Source organism: Diabrotica virgifera, chromosome 7 (genome assembly GCF_917563875.1).
Source record: "Diabrotica virgifera virgifera chromosome 7, PGI_DIABVI_V3a".
Taxonomy (NCBI): domain Eukaryota; kingdom Metazoa; phylum Arthropoda; class Insecta; order Coleoptera; family Chrysomelidae; genus Diabrotica; species Diabrotica virgifera.
The window spans coordinates 9,817,755-9,832,192 of record NC_065449.1 but is presented as its reverse complement, the minus strand read 5'-3'; the positions used below and the strand labels follow the sequence as shown (position 1 = coordinate 9,832,192).

At 35.6% G+C, this 14,438-nt stretch overlaps 1 protein-coding gene across 1 annotated transcript in view; it reads left to right on the top strand.

Annotated features, from left to right (window-relative positions):
• LOC126888813 (uncharacterized) overlaps positions 1 to 14,438 on the top strand; it is a 308,938-nt gene that overhangs the window by 263,160 nt on the left and 31,340 nt on the right. The window contains exon 2 of the mRNA XM_050657201.1: positions 1,413 to 1,466. Within this exon, the coding sequence (XP_050513158.1) occupies positions 1,413 to 1,466 (54 nt within the window). The remainder of the gene's footprint in view (positions 1 to 1,412; positions 1,467 to 14,438) is intronic.

Sequence of the window (14,438 nt, the reverse complement as noted above, 5' to 3'; positions counted from 1 at the left end):
CAAAAATGACTCTATTTTAGTAAAATGATTTCGAAGTGATAAAAATGACTTTTTAATGATTTTTTTAAATACGTTCCAATATGACTATTCTTCTTTCATGTGGTTTCTACAGAATACCTATATTATTATTATTTTTTTCTGAACAATAATATTGCGAAAAAAAGCTCTTTGGGATAAACAAATTGAATACAATTTAAACTAATTGACAAATCGTTTTAAAATTTTTTGTGCATTATATGGACTGTTTGACTCAACTTTTAGTGCAATATGAAAGTCTTAAATTCATTTTCGCAAAAGTTATAGCAAATTTTTTATTTTCGAAATTTTAGTCTTATTTTGCAATTTTCGAAGTAACAAATGATCGGACCAAAATTCAGAAACTGTCATTTTAAACCTTGTCTGATCTGTTAAAAGAAGAATACTATAAATAAGATATTTAATTACCCGATATTTACCTGTAGCGATTTAAACGAAAAAAACTGCTATTTTTGACCTTTATTTGTTAATAACTAAATTTCTCGTCCGAACTGTGACGGGGATTTTTGTATTTAGAATGTATTAGGTGTATAGTACTCAAAAAACCCATTTGCAACCTGGCTGCTCAAATGTCCCGAACATGGTATATTCTTGCCTTATTTCCCTGGCGTAATATCCCAATCTGCATAAGCACTGCAAAGTACCAAGCGTTGTCTTCGGTGAGCTGCGTTCAATAAATGGCTTGCAGCAGTTAAAAAATTATAAATTTTTTTCGCTTAATCTTCAAGATTAGAGTGTCAGGTTAACCTATGGTGCAATAAACATTTACCTGTTTCCTAGTCAAAGCTGTAGCAGTATCTATTAGCTCTGGAAGTACTTGAGGTCTAAGAAACCGATCTTCCACGGCGTTTGTTGACCTTGGTCTTCTTTAGTCAGTTGTGAGAAATAGGTTTCCTAGAGACCCATATCTATGTAAAGTGGAACCTCGATAAGTCGGCCTCCGATAACCCGGAAGTCCGGCTAACCCGGACTGATTTTCATCAGACAAAATAAACATTTTCTCAGTTTGACTTGAGACCCTTGAGACTTGAGAAACTTTGAACTTTTTTACCAAGAACTTAACAATACTGTATACAACTGTACGTAATTTAGATGTATTTTCCATATGTATTTCATGTTTTCGCAATTATGATGGAATTTACCTGTAAGTATACAGTATTTTGTTAATTTTTACTATATTCTCCGACTCGGATTTTCGATAACCCGGATCGGCTACGGTCCCGATTAATCCGACTTATCGAGGTTCCACTGTACTAGTATTTCTAGTAGGATTAGGTGACAGGCTTCAAAAAATCGTTTTTTTTACAAAAACTTAAAAAAATTATTATCTACAAATTTACTCAATCTTGTACTAACTGAAAAATTTCCTCTTTCAGGTCAACAGTACAACATAAATCATACGCCGAGGATCAAACAACAAGACGATAAAGGTAAATATCAAGCCCATTAGCTAAAATTATTTCACACTAATGATTACACACGTCCACTTTACTTTAATAACTATATTTCACTAACAGTTTATAGACCAGTGCATTTAGGAAGAAATAAATCCATTCTTAAATACAGCACCTAGAGACTTGCAACTTTTTGCATTGTGTCCAGGATGACGCCACAATAGAAAAATGGGTGGAAATGTATAATTGCATTTTAAAGTACATCAAAAAGTACATAAACATGTTAAAATAAGTGTATTAAGGGTCCAATTTTGTTATTCGGGGGTTTTTGGGGTCACTGCACGGAATACGCAATCCGCAAGAACCGACTTCCGAAGCATCTGGTACCCAAGTTTACTACTAAGGCCCGTCATGTGGAATTTTGAGGTTTAAATTAATGCAAACATATTACTTGGGGGGTTTTTTGGCATCGCTGAACACGAATAGGTCATCAGAACCGACCCCTGGAGCACCTGGTGCCCATGGTAACTGCTGAGGCACGTCATCTTCTGGAGTTCCGAATGTTTTCGGCACTAAATTGTAACAAACTCAGGAATTTTTTGGGGCTGTTTTAACAAGAATATGACATCAGGACTAGAGATTGCAATTGCTGGATCCAGCAATCCAGCGCTTTTTTTACATGCTGGATCCAGCAAACCGGGCTGGATCCAGCAGCGCGGATCCGCAAACGTGTCAAATTCGAAATAAGTTACTGAATGTCTTCTTAGCCTCTTAGCCTCTTAGCGTCTTAGCCTCTTAGCGTCTTAGCCTCTTTATTCAAAGCCGTGAGTCGGCAACTTGCCATTCTATCGCGCTAGGAGTAGCTCAGTATGCTGGAAAGTTTCTACAGCCTAAAAGTTTGCATCGATAAGGCGTTGATAGACATTGATTCTGCGATAAAATTCTGTGCTGGCGAGTGGTCAATAATCAATGAGTTGATGGCCACTCTCTAACCGGTAAAACTGGCTGTAGAAGCTTTTTGCAGAAGAGAGTCCACTTTGATAACGGCCGACACAACCATGACATTTGCCTTAGACCAGAGGTTCTCAATCTATGGTACATGTATCACTGGTGGTACATATCATTATTGGCGGTGGTACACAAAACACAGAAAAAATTAAAATAGTAGTACTTAGTAAGTATTGATAATACAATTTAAAAATATAGGTGGTACCAAAAATAATAAAAATTACTGTAGGTGGTGCATCACTCAAAAAGGTTGAGAACCGCTGCCTTAGACAAAGTAAATAGCCAGGACTCTAGCCTTAATGCCAATCTATCGGAAGCACTACGCAACATAATCGCGAAACAGTATCTCTCTGAAATTACAAGTACATTAATGTACTTACAAAATCAAAAAAGTATGACGAAGGACTAAACAATCCTGGTTATTTCCCCATGCCGAAAAAGAATGTAATGCGACAAGAGATGAAAAATTTGTTGATTTGTATAAATAAACAAGTAACTCTGGAACCAGTTTAAGAGGACATAATGAAAGAAGATGGGCCAACTAGTCCGGAGTCCGTGAATTTTACTGTGGAACAAGAACTTGAGCTTGAATTGAAACGAGAAAAAGAAAATTTTTATAACCAAAAAAAAATTTGCTTCCTTAAAAGATTACGAAAAGATTTTGGAAAAGGAAATGGGACCAAGGGAGTGGAAGGCGATCATTTGTCAAAGGTCCATGACTATTTGATGACCTTAAAACCGACCAGCACAGAGGCCAGAAGGGCTTTCTCCGCAACCGGCTATACGTGCAGTTCTGTGCGACGTAGGTTAGGCCTATGTTTTTAAGGTCTCACTTCCAAGAAACTAAATAGTTCATGTCTAAAAATTTAGAAATTCAAAAAATTTAAAAATTTAGAATACAGACAAAAAAACATTAAAATCGTGTTTTTATTATGATTCCACATTTTGCTGGATCCAGCTGGATTCAGGCCAATCTTATAAAAATCCAGCTGGATTGAAAATGCTGCTGAATTGCAATCCCTAATCAGGACCGACCCTTGGACTACCTAGTGCAAGGGTGACTGATATTTACGTCATCTTCTGACATTTCAAGGCTTTCCGACACTATATTGATGCAAATAGATTAGTCGGGGGTTTTTTGGTTGCTGAACATGAATATGCCATCAGAATCGACTTCCGAAGACCGAAAATTCCGAAGATGACGTGCAGATCAGCCACCCTGTGCACTAGGTGCTGCGAGGGTCGGTTCTGATGTCATATTCGTGTTTAGCAACCCCAAATATCCCTGGGTAATATGTTTGTTGTTACGGGTTAAAAGTCGCTAAGCAACTAGAAACGATTCTTATAAATAAGATTGTCATAATTTTTGCTTTATTGTCACAAGTACTGGCCTAAACAATTATAAAAATCAGGCTTCTATATTGTCTTGAACATTAGCTGCTATCAAGCCATTTTTAAGTCCGAAATCATATAGAAATCAGGCATGAAGTAGGCTTTAGGTATACATTGCTACCTGTCTAGTAAGTGTCATCTCTTTGTCTTTACCTGTCTAGTGTCATATCTTGCGCACTTTTGACTTACACTTCATGAGGACAAGTTAGTATTGTCCTATGAAACTCCTTGAGGATATTTAATCAGAAGTAATCCAGATAACTAATTAAGAAATATTCAATTTGATGAAGTTGAAGATTGTCTTGCTCAGCAAGGATTTAAAATATCTGGATATTTAGGTCCCCAAGACCTTTCTTTTTGGCCATACGCTATCTTTAAGGCCAGCAATTTTTCTTTCTCTCCAATTCATTTTGATGTTGTGAATTTTTTTTGAAACACCCTTGTCCAGGATCGATATATTATATAATCTGTATAACTGTGAAGTATCCCAGTATGTAAATGCCGTACGACATCGTCCACGTGTATAACATCGACAAAAGAAAACATAAGGTAGAATTAAACCAATACTTCTCTTAAAAGAACGTTGTTTTGCCTGTCTAAGCCACCACACCATACAGCAGTCTGACAAATATCTTGGTTTTGTTTTTTTTTCTTGTAAATAGTACCTAAATATAATATTACATGGTTTTAAGAATTTTAATATGTGTGTACGCTGAAAAGAATATTCTTAGAGGCAAACATAAACCTTATTTAAGCTTTTTACTTCTTTCTTTTGGGTTTTTTTTATATTTTTAATTGAGATTAATATGAATTTTATAGTTTTGGTTAATAAAAATAAATAGTTTGTGATTCTCCGATTTTTTTGATTTCTTATTATTATTTTTTTCCTTTGTTTGTTAGAAAATAAAAGTAGTTATTTACCTTCGCATACCTTCAATAAAAACTGGTAACATCGGCGAAGAGTAACATTGTATCAATTTAGAACCGAAAAACGTCGAAACTCCACATGGCGTGCCTTAGCAGTAACCAGGTGCTTCGAGAGTCTGTTCTGATTGCGTATCCCTGCCCAAAAAACCGCTAATAACAAAATTTGATCCTTAATACATTTAATTTGACATGTTTATGCACTTTTGAATATAGACTTTTTTCCTGGCATCATCCTGAACACAATGCAAAAACTAGTAATAAGTATATAGGTGGTGTATTAAAAAATCGATTTATTCCAGTGTTTTAGTGCCAAATGCCGGGTCTATTACCACTTTTTCACGCTCGAGGTACATAGGCAAATTTATATACTGTTAAAGAGCTTTTTCACGAATACATGCTGAGTAGAGAAGATTTGAAGGCTGAGGTTTATTGGTGGGCTTTAATAAAATAATTTTTGTGTAATGGTGATGGGAAAACAGTGCTAAAACTTGGGAATGGAGCAAAAAGTAGATTAATATGGCTCTTAATTAGTTTTTTCTTTTTCTTAGTAATCTAATCTAATAAAATGCTAGCACGATACGTCAAGCGGAAACCCAGTTTGTCCTGGACAACAAATTAAAGGGGGATACGATAAAATAGACTATAGAGGGCAATTGATTGTATCCCCCGTCACATGGCGACGGGCAAAATCACTAGTATTTATACAGTGAGGACGTTTGAGTTGGAAAAATTCATTTTATCGGGAATGGGCGACTCTGGAGATAAATCCTGAAACAGGTCGATTTTTATTTTTAAATTATAATTTTTTGGTAAATATACCATACTAGTGACGTCATTCATCTGGGCGTGATGACGTAATCTATTTTTTTTAATGAGAATAGGGGTCGTGTGATAGCTCATTCGAAAGGTTATTTAATGCTATATTCACTAATATAAACATTAACATAATTATTTATACACGGTACACAAAAAAAATTGAATTAAATTAATTGAGACAAAAAGAAGAAAGAAGAATTAATTTAATTCGAAATACATTATACTGTTGGCCGAAAACAGGAAAAAAGATTTATTTGATAAAATAATATTTTTTCAAATTAACATTTTTTCTGTTTTCTGACAGCAGTAAAATGTATTTTGCATTAAATAAATTACATACATTCTTCTTTTTGTCTCAATTAATTTAATTAAGAAAAATTATTTGGGCACCCTGTATAAATGATTATGTTAATGTTTATATTAGTGAATAGAGAATTAAATAACCTTTCGAATGAGCTATCACACGGCCCATATTCTCATTTAAAAAATCATCGACTACGTCATCACGCCCAGATGGATGACGTTACTAGTATGGTATATATGCCAAAAAATTATAATTTAAAAATAAAAACCGATGTAATTTGGGATTTATCTGCAGAGTTGCCCATTCTCACGAAAATGAATTTATTCCAACTCAAACGTCCTCACTGTATAAAAATAAAAACGTAAACATTAATAGTATATTAAGTATGGAGAACGGTAAGGGTTTTATACCGATCCAAGACAATTGTTTGGAGGAGAAGCGGACCGACGACTCCAATTATTGTCTGAGATCGGTTACCCTTAACGTTCGACATGCTATAACGTTTTTTGCACGATTGATACCATTATAAATTAAAAAATTAAACATTTTCGTCATATTGACTAGTTTCATTCATTTTATCAAGATAGATACTTTGGTTGTTAGGTAGTAACTAGGGTGCATAACAACAATGGAGAATTGAGTTTTTATTTAGTTGTCAATAATTTTAAGTACAATTTTGATAAAATAGATTTTGCCGAAAAAATATTGTGCAATACTAGTAATACTACTAATGTATGCGATTCTGCAGGAGTTTCTGTTAGAAGTGAAACCACAGCCCAAACAAGTGGGATTTCATTAAATAATTTAACAAATTGTACCATAAGCTTCAATATTAATAAATAATTCGTTAGTTTTCTTTATTCTTTCAAAAAATAAATTAAAATTAAGAGTTTTTTAACTCGACGGTAAGTGAATTACTTACCGTCGAGTTGGAGTACTTACCGTCGAGTTGGATTACTTACCGTCGAGTTGCTAGTAAATGTCACCTACTGACGTAAAATCTGTCACGGTAAACAGTCAAAAATGATCAATCGTGCAAAAAATAACTTAAATGAGTTCGAATTTGTTTTAGTCATTTTTACAAGCTATTATTTCCGTTTTTAGTTGACGTTTCGAATTCCAGTCGTTTTAAAAGTTCAAATTTTTGAAAAAATATACAAATTATTTTACGAAATCCATGGTCACGAGAACTCAAGTACTTAATGTATCAGCGAGTTTTCAAATTTCAAATCTTCATCTTGCAAAATATGTGTATTCCTCTTTTTGTATAATTCTGACCATCCATCTAAGACATAGTTAGGAGTTTCTAAACTTTTGGTCTGGTTCAAGACAGCGCTGGATGAAAGCACAGAAGGCATAAAGATAAATGGAGAAATAATTAATAACATAAGGTATGCTGATGACACTGTGATTCTAGCGAGTAGCGTGTAGGAACTGAGTAGCCTAATGAGTAAAATACAAAAAACAAGTGCACAATACGGACTCAGACTAAACATAACAAAAACCAAATGGATGTTAGTAAGCAAAACCCAACAACGACCAAGACAAATGATATTAAACAATCAAAGAATTGAACACATGGATTCGTACATCTACTTAGCAACAACAGTTAACTCAAGTTGGGATCAAGCGAAGGAAATACGTATAAGAATAGAAAAAGCAAGAGCGTCGTTCACTAGCATGAAGCAAATTTTTACCTCTAAGATCCTCCTCTTCAGCCTACCGACTTCTGAAATGTTATTCCTGGTTTTGTTATATGGAATGGAGGCGTGGACAATGACCGCAACATTGATGAAAAAAGTAGAGGCCTTCGAAAAGTGGGCTTACCGACGTATATTACATATATCCTTGTTACGGTTTTTTTAAACCTTCACAATTCATTTATATGTGTTGGACTGAAATATGTTTAAATGCTTTAAAGCCCCCTGGTTACGCCTATGGTAGTTACTATAAAATGGTTGGTTCGTTCGCAAAATGGGTCTGGAGAGTTGTGACTGCATTACTCCACTGAGGATGCATAGATGCTGAAATAGCTATATGGAGATGGTATATTGTATATAAAAATAGAGGTTGTAGTACTGACTTCCTCTTCTTGCTCACGGTGTCGTAGGTGGGTTTTCCAGCTGTTATGACTCTGGTGGTATTGGATTTTGGTTTCTAGCTACTAGGTGCTATGCCTTGAGTGTTAGGACAGCCACTAGTCCCCAAGGTGTGTCCTCAAGAAGTTGGCCTACCAAAGAGAGAAAATACACTGTCAGTAGGGACTATACGAGACAGTAGAAATACGAGAGGCTATAAGCCCAGCAATAGCTTTAAAGATATTTACCTGTGGTGGTATGTGGCCAACAGATAGGGGTTGTTACCAGGACCTTCCCTTAGCCTCGAGTGATGAAAACGAGCCTAGGAAAGACACATGGCATTAGTCCAAGAGTACAACAACGACCAAAACTATTGATTATAGTATAATCTTTTAAGATACTCACGTGTCTCAAGCTGAGGTTATGTCACAGTAACTAAACCAAAATTAATCATCCGCACACAAAATGTATAGGTTCAAATCCGACTTAGACGATGGTTTTTCGTAAAACCAACCTATTTTATGGCGGATGAATCTGGATCAACAAAACACAACTTAAATTTTGCAATCCGAGCACTGTCGTCAAGACAAAAACCAAAATGGACAAACCAGATGTCATCCGTCTTACCTCAATGTCATTAAATCCCCAAACGAACATCGAAGTACACCATAATTGATTCAGTTACGTGACAAGAACCTATACATAGATTGTGAGTCAGAAAAAGACAACGATACACACATTTCTATGTTCTCAGATATTCCTAAAACAACTCCCATTTTGCGAACGAACCACCTATTTCAAAGGAACTACCATAGGCGTAGCCAGGGGGCTTTAAAGTATTTAAATATCTTTCAGTTTAACACATATAAATGAATTCTGAAGGTTTAAAAAACCGTAACATTTTGGCTGGACCGATCACGAGACCAACGAGGAGGTACTACGCCGGATAGGTAAAAAAGAGAGAGAGGTAGGAATAACTATAAAAAAAGAATGTGTGTGTACTTTGTACGCACGTAAGAAGTTATACTTCTACTACATATTATGTGATTTTTAAGACAATACCAAAAATTTAAAAAAATAAAAGAATAAAACGCCCACAAACACATTGAAAAATGCCACAAAGAAAAAATTATTTCTGAACGATAATAATTGTTGGCAAAAATTTTAAATACGCATTTTCTGAAAAAAAAAATTATATAACAAATATACTTACAATCATAAAATGCATAAAAAAATAAAAACTTGCATCGGAAATCGAACCCGTGAATTTCGGGGCGCTTTGATTCGTAATCGAAACCTAGAGTCTCTCGTCAAATTCCACATTATTTGACATGTGAAAAAATAGGGTAACTGAACGTTTTAGTGTTTGACAGTTGTTTTGAATATAATTAAATTATGTAGTTTAAATTTTGTGGAAGAAAATATTAAAATATAAAAAAACAGTAAGAAAACAATATATTAGATGAAGATTGGTAGAACTTTTGTTGGTAATCAAATTAAGTATGTAAATCAAAGCATTACATACCTACTAGATAAATAGATCTACGCCAAAAAATCATAATTTAAAAATAAAAATCGGACCTAATTTGGGATTTCTCTCTAAAATCCCCATTCTTGAGAAAATAAATGTACAGTGGAGCGTCGATTATCCGAACGTCGATCAACCGAACGACCGCTTATTCGAACTATCGACTCCCTCGTCCCGCACTCGAATACCGAGCAAGCGTTAGTAATTGACGCTTAAAATATCTTCAATTTTCTTCAATATAAGGTTTGTTCGTAGAACGATCAGCAACCGTTGCCAACCGTCAGACGCAAGCGCGTTCGTAGTCTACGAACTCGAACTGTTAACTGCGCAACGCTAACTGTTAACTGCGCATGCGTCTGATGGTTGGCAACGGTTGCTGATCGATTGGATCGTACTACGAACAAACCTATTGTATCCAAAAATAATTATGTTGTTGCAAAGACTGCACTTTTTTGTTTAGTTGCTAGTTGTCATTATCAAGATATAAATAAATATGTAGGTATATAAATATGGCTTTTATTCACTTGTGGATAAATATGTATGACTATAAATATGTATCAATATATTGTAGTTCGATTATCCGAACAGATCGGTTTTCCGAACACCTATGTCCCCCAATTAGTTCGGATAGTCGACGCTCTACTGTATTTCAACCTAATCCAAATGTATAATTACAATATGATTATAATAAAAACTACTTACCAAATTAGAATGAGTTTTCCTTGTCCAAAATAGTCCCAAAAATATAGGTATATTAAAACTATTTAAAAAGGCAGTATAACTATTAAGTAACTTTTGTTTGTTGTTTCTTTTCACACAAATTTTGAAACGCAACAACCATAAATAATCTAACTACAGCTGTGCCACAGCCGCCATATTGAATAATTTTTGACATGTCATTTGAACATCCAATCAGAACAAAGTTATAATGCGCATGCGCCGGGATCATAGGTTTTAACATATAAAAATTCACCCTCATATCGCCGGTAAAGAAGTATAACTTCAAAAATGAAAGTTGGAATACTTGGGTTCACGTTATGAGGCACAGTAAATATAGAGTATTTCAGCTAATTATTCAAGGGAAAATAGACAACAGAAGGGGTCCAGGGGGGAGGAGACAATCGTGACTCCAAAACATGCAATGGTAATGCGACAACGATTCAGACTGTCATCTGCCAAACTATTCAGACCTGCCGTAAATAAATTTACAATAGCCATGTTGATTGGCAATGTTCGGAACGGACAAGGCACATGAAGAAGAAGACTTTTGGTCCACTCTGTATAATAGTTACACATTATTTTTTATTTTAATTGTGTTTGTATGGTTCTTAACCAAAAACTAATTATCTCTTACATGACTGTGCCCCATTTTAAAACCAAACCACGAAAAAGAAGATACCGACTCAAACCATAAAATTGACGATGACAGATTCCTGCAAAAAATATCAGGGCAATAATTATAGGATTACGCAGATCTGCTGGCATGTGGTTTTGTTATGTAAGACAAGAAGATCGAAGCATAAGAATGAAGATGTCGAAAGGTTGTTATTTAACGCGTTTGAAATTACCGGTTAATCAATGAAGTCATCCATAAAATAAACAAAATTGATTGGAATTAGTAAAAAATTTAATTGTGCAATGCCAAAGGAATGTTTTGAGATCATATTGCTATTATATTAGGATACCTTCGTGTGAATTCTCAGAGAATGGCGCTAAAGTTGGCTATTACTGTATTTGAAACCGAAATCCGGAAAATTTCTGTTACCGATGTTTTCCTTTGATTATATCAGACCAGCATTCTCTTGGTTTGCAAGCAATAGAAACCATAAATGCGTAAACAGAAACTTGGTCTCATTAGAGGCTTTATTTCTCCGGAAATAAAACTTCGAATTGTTTTAAGCAGATGTCGCTACGGCATCCATATCGCATTATTTTGTTGTGATTCGGTATTAGGAAGCTTGATTTGTTTCAGTTCGATCAGAGATAGTAATATATACAGCCTCTGTAGATCTGTAATGAGAGTGAAACTGGTAAAGGCGTTTATGACGCTCTCTGATTGAACTGAAATATCAGACGTCTCTTGATTTCGTTTTACAGTGAATTCTTCTGTTTTTAGACTTGACGAGAAAATAGTAAATCTGAAAAAAACCTATAATAGCATCTTCTTCAGTAAATTATGGCCTGCAATGAAGGTTTACCACAGCCCTCTGTCGCTTTTGTGTCATCCACACTTTCTCTTAATAGTTTTGACACTGTATCTATTATCCAATGATACCCATTGTTTAGGCAATACGTAAAGTATCCTTAACAATAGTAACCTATACTTATTGTACGGTTATAGAGTATATTCCCATAGGTAAGCTGGTTAAGAGTAGATAACGATTTTTCATATGTAATTTAAAGTATTATCTGCATAAATGGCACAAAGAATATTTGCTACGAGAGGTATATGGTTCAAAATGCATACAGTATCACGACTAATAAGTTATGTTCACATACATGTAGAGTACTTACAGTTTTATTCCTTGATGACGTGTCACATCAGAGCTCTGATTGAATTCCATAATCCATTTGGTTCATTTGTAAGGCACTCACTAATACGCTAAATAAATCATCGTCGATAATACTGAGCAGATTGAATTATCTGAGCGGTATAAAACGATAGCAAAAAAAGCCGGTAAAATGCGGCCTTTTTACGAATAGCGGGAGCGTCGATAGATTAGAGATGATTCTCGTTAGGAAGCTTTTGACGATCTGCCCCGGCGAGGGGTTCAAATGCGAGTCTCAACAATAACCTGGAGTTTCCAGAAAGGTTACATAAATACTACTTGAATTTTAAGTAATCAGTAGTACAGGGGCGTAACTAATTATTTTAGTGAGCCGTGTATAATATATTTATTGTACATATTGCCGGGGGCGACAGGCGAGAGAGATGGCCTATATCACCTCGAAGAGAGGGGATTGGCAAAGATGTGCACAACGATAAGAAATGTTTGAAGAAATTAGAGTTTATATACACAAGGGGTAACAACGATAAAATGGAGGAAAACGATAAGTTTTCCCCCTAGGGATAGATTTTAATCTTCCAGGGGAATCACAGCGATTTTCGTAATACCACGAAGAAAATCACCGTGAGTAGTGTGAATCTTGACAGTACGAACTAGACCATCCTTACCAGGCAATACATCTATTACCCTGGCAGTTGGCCATAAGAGTGGAGGAGTACCATCCTCCTTCAACAGAACCAAATCCCCGATCTTGACAGGGTCAGTAGGGTCGGTCCATTTATTTCTTTGCTGCAGGAGGCAAAGATAGTCTTTTTTCCACAATTTCCAAAATTGCTGTTGAATTTTACTAATACGCTGAAAAAGATTCAACCTATTTTCAGGTATCTCTGAAACACTTGGTTCAGGGGGCGCGGTTAAACTTCTTTGAACTAAGAAGTGAGCTGGAGATAGGAAAGCGAAGTCATTGGCGTCAGACGACATCCTAGTGATGGGTCTCGAATTTAGAATAGCCTCGATTTGGCATAATACTGTGTTAAACACTTCAAAGGTGAAGTGGGAATTTCCTATAATTCGATAGAGGTGATACTTCACACTCTTTATTCCTACCTCATGGAGGCCGAATTGATGGGGGTTGCGGGGAACACCCATCTTGAAAGTTATGGAGTTTTGAGTACAGAATTCCTTAATCTGTTCCGAATTATTTTGATTTAAGAAAAAATCATAGAATTCGCGCATTTCATTTTTTGCCCCATGGAAATTTGTGGCATTGTCGCTCCAAATAATACTGGGCGTGGATCTTCTGGCAATAAACCTTTTCAGAGTAAGAATATAGGCTTCTGCGCTTAATCCTGTGACGAGTTCGATATGAACACATTTAGTGCTCATGCAAATGAAATAGGCTACGTATGCTTTGTAAAGCGGTGCCTTCCTCAAATGTGAGGACTTAATTAAGAAGAACCCCCCATAGTCCACTGAGACGACTTGGAAGGGTCTAGTGGGGAGTACACGATCGGGATGCATATCTGCCATCTGTTGAACAGAATTGGGTGTCATGAATCGGAAACAGTTTACACACTTACGAATTAAGCGTTTAATCTGTCTTAATCCGTCAATTGGCCAGTACTTCATTTTGACATACGAAAGTACTGTTTGCGCGCCTGAATGTAATAACTTATGATGAGCTTGAGTCAAGATTAGTTCTACAACTCGACATTTAGAAGGAAGTAGAATGGGGTGTTTTTGATTATACGATATGGGGGCGTGTCGGAGACGTCCTCCCACACGAATCAGCCCATCATTATGTTGTAGGAAGGGGTTGAGTTTACGAATGGCTTTATTGGTCACGAGTTTAGCATTTTTCAATTCAAGAATCTCTTTTTTAAAGTAGATACTTTGGATATACCTGATGATCGCGTGATCAGCGATCTCCATTTCGGGTGGCGTCAATATATCCGTATCTCGTGGAGAGTTATTTATTTTCTTTTTAATATTACTGATGAATCTAAAAAGATAAGCGACAATTCTTTGAATTTTACGAAAAGAAGAAGATTTAGCGAATAGATTTTCAAAGGTGTCGTTGAGTTCGTGATTTGTTGCTATGTTTGAGACAACTAACTTCCTTAATTCAGGAAGATCATCCTGAAAATGAGGAATTTGATGAAGAGAAAAATCGATGGGATTGTCTCTAATAAAGCTAGGTCCGCATAACCAGTCTTCGGTGGTCTGGGGATTATCAAAGACATTTATCCCTCTGGAAGCGGGGTCAGCGATGTTTTCGTGACTTCTGACGAAATGGAAATCACAAGGAAAAGTTTCCAACAAGGAATTGACCTTTTGAATTCTGTTTTGTACAAAAATGTTCCAAATGTGTTTTTTAGAAAGTATCCAAGACAAGGCAATTGTAGAGTCAGCAAAGAGATGAGATGAAGATATACTCAAATTTTTCTT